At 39.3% G+C, this 6,000-nt stretch overlaps 1 protein-coding gene across 2 annotated transcripts in view; it reads right to left on the reverse strand.

Moving 5' to 3' along the window:
• Positions 1-6,000, reverse strand: part of rnf17 (ring finger protein 17) — a 56,537-nt gene extending 50,537 nt beyond the window's left edge. Inside the window, exons 1-2 of one of the 2 annotated variants that reach the window (XM_079426560.1) lie at positions 5,869-6,000; positions 5,548-5,663 (exon numbers count right to left, since the gene is read on the reverse strand). In XM_079426560.1, coding sequence (XP_079282686.1) covers positions 5,548-5,663; positions 5,869-5,962 — 210 coding nt within the window. In that variant the 5' untranslated portion in view covers positions 5,963-6,000. The remainder of the gene's footprint in view (positions 1-5,547; positions 5,664-5,868) is intronic. The other variant, XM_079426559.1, reaches the window with a different exon arrangement.

Consider the following 6,000-nt stretch of genomic DNA (forward strand, 5'->3'; position numbering starts at 1 on the left):
CCATGTTGACTGCTATCCTTCAACTTACTAAATATTAGGGGTTGAACAACTTCAGATTTTTTTTAAAGTTGACTTTTATGTGATGAAAGTCGAGTCGAAGTCGACTAGTCGGTGATGACATCATTAATGAACAAATAAGTCTGGAGCTGTGACAAACACCTTGTGCACAGCTATGGCATATGACAGCACTGCCCACATGGCTATTGCTCCTATAAGAGCTTATTTTTTATCAGTTTTTTATCGTCTTTGGGTAGTTATATTTCTCACAGATTTCTGCTCGTTCTAAATCAGATACAGGCAAGTAGCACATATGAATGAATGCATTAGTGAGAGCGATTGCATGTGCAAATTAATTCTACCTGGCAGCGTCTCTTTACTAGTATTGTAGCTGTGGGATTTAGTTATTAAGAAATATATGCTTGAACTTTTCAGTTTCTAAGCTGTTTTATTGAGAAATCACAGAACAGTGTTGACAATACATTTCCGTGCTGAATGATTCTGTGCGCACGATCTACGCGTGATGTATTGTACGCGCTACTGTCTGAAGCCTGTGTTACCCCTTTTCCACCAAAGCAGTTCCAGGTGCTAGTTCAGAGCCAGTGCTATTGCCGGTTCTTAGTTGGTTCGACTGGCGAGCGCTTTAAGATCCGGTTGCTTTTCCACAGGCTAGAGAGCCAATACAGAGCCAGGTCTTACGTCACTGAATACGTTTCATGTTTCGGTTCACTAGCGCGGCACAACATGCTTGTTCGAGGTGCATCAGCGCCACGCAGATCGATCGATCGGCACACAACACACTAAAGCACCGCGAGAGCGATCTAAAAGCATAAAGAGCCGTCTGCTTTCCAGTCGCTCCCGCAGCATCCCGATATGCCTCGCACCGACCGGTCCGCACAGCGCCGATCGATCCCGGACAAGCCTAAACAAACTATCAGCAATGGTCAGACGTTGCGGTGCTATTGATGTTCATGGCTTTGCGAACCTACATCGGCATCCAAACACGACGAATCAAACGTGTTAGCGTTTAGCTGCTATTTCAAATATGGCGGTCCAAGTTTCTGTTCGTCTTGTTGGTCACGGTAACCCCGTCCCCAGCCCCTGACGCAAGCGGTTCTTCCTTCTAGCCCAGCAATGTTTTGGTGCTACTTACAAACCGCTTTTTCTGGTTCGGAGCTGGTGCTTTGGGTGTCGAAAAACAAAGAACCGGTTTGAAACTAGGCTCTGGCTCCGAACCAGCACTAGAACTGCCTTGGTGGAAAAGGGGTATGTGTGTGCGCGTTACAGTGCAGCAGCACACTAGATTAGAACGGCGACAGCACCTTGAAAACACTAGTCACGTTTCCACTATCACTTCCGGGGCTTGATCGCGCCTCGTTGGTGCTTCCTCGGGGCCAACGGCCATGGTTTTATGGCCCGACGAAAACCGTGGGCCGGCTGGGGCTAGAGGAGTGGTTATGAACAAAGGCGGAGTTTCTCTGCATCTGGACAGCATTGGCACCATGGATCACTTCAAATATTTAACAGCTATAACACCAGCATTAAAGACTTAAAATTATTTTAGCTCAAAACTCACTTTCAAACAGCAGCGAGTGTTTGAAATAACTTCTGTTTGAGATCCGATGTGGATTATGATCACCATACAAGGCAGAAATATGTATAAGTGATGCAAAAGACTACGAATGATATCCATTACCATAATAAACAAGGTAAACACGAACGCTTGAAGAAATAAGACATCAGCTGCTCATTCAGGCTATCATAATCGTGTATTCATTTAGTAACCCATTTTATCTGTCAAGTCTCGTCGCGAGACTTTAGCTCCGCGTACGTCATAAATTTAATAACAATAATTTGTTTGGGAGCTCCATCTGCTACTCAGGTCGTATTTTTGATGGAAAAAATATAGAAATGATCATTCTTTCTAAATGTGATGTATATTGTGACTAACTGAGCCTACAAATAAAAAGAAACGGACTCAACTGAAATGTGTCCTCTTTCTTTCGTGAAATAGGGGTTCATACCGCTTTATTTGCGTGTGACTATAATTTTTCAGTCCCGATTAATTCATTATGAACAATGTATCACTTATTAAATAAAAAAATAAATAATCGATGCTTTTGGATTTAAATCTTTAACAAAACATGCAAACAAAGGCTGCTTTTATCATGTTCGTTTTGTGATCACGCTAGTTCCAGTGAGTGACTTATTTCTGATTAATTTCCTGATAAATCTTCTCTTTATTGGTGACATGATGGGGTAGTGTGACGTTGTTCCTGAGAGGCGTGTAAAGGGCAGTTTTAGTGAAGCACAGCAAAGCTTTTGGCCCGACGGTGGAAATGCATTGTGATTTTGGGCTCGGTGCTACAGGTCCAAGGCTATTAGCCCCGCCTGGTCCGTTTAAAGCACTGGCCCGACAGTGGAAAAGTGGCTACTGTCACTCATAGCAGAAAATTCATTCATTATTATATTTAATAAAAATTTATACAGTGGCGGCTAAAATTATTAGAACACTAGTATTTTCAACAGCTAAAAATGGTTTTAAGTTATTTCTATCTTTTGCTGTAGTGTGTCAGTAGGAAAAAACGGTTTACATTTCCAAACATTAATGTTGCCATTAATTGTAATAATCCAGTGAGTCTGATAACAGCCAGTGCTCCACACAAAGATCTGATCATCATCCAGTCTGTCTGGAATGTAGGGCTGCCACTAACAACTATTTTTATTTTGATTAATCTATTGGCTAATTTGTCGATTAATCTAAACGATTAATTTCCCACCAAAGAAAATCTACAATTTTACTTAAGAATATTTTGTTAAACCAAATGAAATAAATGATTTCATAGAAATTTGGAAAGCAAAAGTAAAGTGCAACAGAGTGCAAGAAGCAAGTGTCCATCTCATAGTCCAAATCACTGAAATCAAAGTTCAGTATTATGGTGTAAGAATGACAACATAACCACGTGTTCTATACTAATAATACAATTATACTCCTTTAAAAGTGTTTGATTATTTACCAGAATTTATTTAGGTGAAAAATGTACATTACAACAGCGGCCTGACGATTGTTTTTACACATTACCGTGCGATCTAATCCTTGTTTAATATTGGCCAAGCACCATTTAATTAAAATGTCCACTTAATCTTTAATATTTGTCCATTTCTTTAGGACAGAAATGCTACAGCCACTGTAATTAAATGAATGTGTACATCAAAACGTGTAAACTCAGGCCCCGTCCACACGAAGACGGGTTTCTCTGTATACGCATAAATTTTTTACCGTATAGGCGTTTCGTCCACACGAAACCGGCGTTTTCGAAGAGTGAAACCGATCATTTTTGAAACCGGGTCCCAGGGTGGATAAATTTGAAAATGCCGGTTTCATGTTTTCGTGTGGACGGCGAATCCGTATATTTTCTGAAACGATGACGTCATCAGCCCACGTCTCGCCCCTAATCAGACACCGCTACGTCACATAACAGCGACAACAACAACAACAACAACGTCAGACTACGTGTCTGTGTTCGTGCTGCAGAACCTACTGAGCTCATTAGTTTTATTAAAGCAAAATCTTCTGCTTTGTGTGTTAGTTTATATTCAGCGCGCAAGGTTTACGCACATGGTCCAAGTCTTCTTCTCTGTTTTATTGTGTATCTCTGTGGCAGAATTACAGCGCCACATATTGGTCTGGCATGTGTACTACATCGTTTTCAGTCGGTTTCAGTGATTCCTTGTGGACGCAGATATTTCCTGAGACGACTCCGTGTTTACGGAATTTGAGGCAAAAAAAAAAGATTGGATACAGAGAAACCCGTCTTCGTGTGGACGTAGCCTCAGAGTGAGGGTTTGAGCTTTTATTTTGAAATCACGATGTATTCTCCTGTGTTTGTGTAGATTTATAAATGATTTACCTTACAAATCTGATGAAATAGCGCACGTTGCGTTCCCAGATGAACGCTATAATAAACCCAAACTCACAACAACATGCAGAGATGGAGTTTGAGACACTCCACACATGTAAATAAGTTCCTGTGGAGTTACTGTGAACGAAGCCGCTGTGCGACGCACGTACGTAACCTACGCGCATGTAAATAATTAAAGCGCATATACTGTGTGAACTGCATCGCATATATTTAATTAAATCACAGCGTTTGTGAATTCACAATTATGCTTAATTATGATTTTTAAATGGGTTTAATATATCGAGCAGCCTTGGAAAATAGTCTAATAATGTGTGGATTCTCGTCCGTGAAATGCGCCACTTCCGGTATTTTGCCGGTTAGTCGACGCGAGCGAAATGAAGTCGATGATTTTTAAAAATCGTCTAGTCGACTAAAATCGATGAATCGCGACAGACCTACTGGAATGACATAAAGAAACAGAACAAACTGAGACAGACTAAATCCAGAAAAACCGTGGCAACGCCTCCAAGACGCTTCAAGAAACCTACCTGCAAAGCTACCTGAAAAAAAACCATGCGCAAGTGCACTTAGGGCAAAAGCAGCTTTAGGATGGTCACACTTTTTAACAGTACTGTAGCTTTGCAGGGAGGTTTCTTAAAGCATCAAGTGGTGCGTATGATGCTAAATGCAAGTCTTCTGCAGTCATACGATAACTTTGGAAAAGGAACAAACTGAACTTTAAGTCTTTATTCACTGATAATCTACTGATTATGGTGACGATGACATCACGTAATCATAATGCAAAATTGTTTCATTGCATCAAATCTCAGCAAAAAAATCATTTATATAGGTTCATTTAGATTTGTTCGTAAAATAATATAAGTGTTGTATCAATATAAACAACTAATTTTAATACAACATTTAATTAACACTTACACATTTTTCAACGATTACAATAAGTTTTTTTTTTAGTAAGTAAAACTTCACATTCTGAACAATTATAGTTTTAAGCAGCGTAGCCTATTAGTAGTTAGTAAGTTAGACTCTAATAAAAGCCTGTAAAAGTAGGGCACAATCTACTATTATAATATGAAGGAATTTTCTGTAATTATTATTTTTCTTTTCTTACCTGCATTTTAAATTGCACATTGTATTTTGGGGTTAAAGGGTTACAACAGATAATGTCCTGGAAAATTAAAAGCTGCTGTGCAATTTTTATTGTGAAAAGCGCTATACAAATAAACCTGAATTGATTTGAATTACTAGTACCTTTTACATTTATCTAGATATTTTTCTTACAGTGTACTAACTGATCAACAATTGCAGGTAAAACCTACTCACGAAGTGTATCATAAATGAACAATTATTGAAATATAAAAATTATCATCAATAAATTGAACAATTGCAAATAGCAGCTACTTTAATTGACGTGATGTGTTTACTGCTAGGCATCTTTGGTTTACTCTTTTGTGTAATTTAGATGGAAAATGAGCCTTTTTATCGTTTGAGTTATCAAGAGTTGCTAATTGTTGTGCCAAATAGACGTTAAAAATAGCTAAATTTGTTGCTAGGTGCTTCTGCAATAAAAAAGTAGCCAGGGTAGTCTGAAAAGTTGCTGAATTTAGCAACAAAATTACTCATAAATCACCTGACATTCGGGACACGTGATGACGTTTTGCGGGGACTTGAGCGCGTGCAGGCACGTGCTGCAGAAAATGTGACTGCACAACAGCACGTGAGGAAGATTCCCCCCATCTTCATCTTCTGGAGGAAGAAAAACATAATGCAGTAGATTAATACAACGAACAATATTAACATTAGCTTTTCTATAGCATGGCACTAACGCTTTTCTGGAACATTCAGTCACGTGTTGTCAAACGTGCTCGAGCAGGATTAGACAGAACAAAAACGTGTCAACTTAAAACACACTATCGTATTATCATACAGTTTAAGTTTTGTTGTTTGTTACCAGGTAATGTGTAAGGTGAGCCACAGATGTTACAAGCAACCGCGGTCTCCGACATTTTCCACAAGATTATTGTCTGCGACCTGACCTGTTTCATTAACTAATGAGCTGAGCTCGACTGCTAGTCGTCCAATC

Source organism: Barbus barbus, assembly GCF_936440315.1.
Source record: "Barbus barbus genome assembly, chromosome: 10".
NCBI lineage: Eukaryota > Metazoa > Chordata > Actinopteri > Cypriniformes > Cyprinidae > Barbus > Barbus barbus.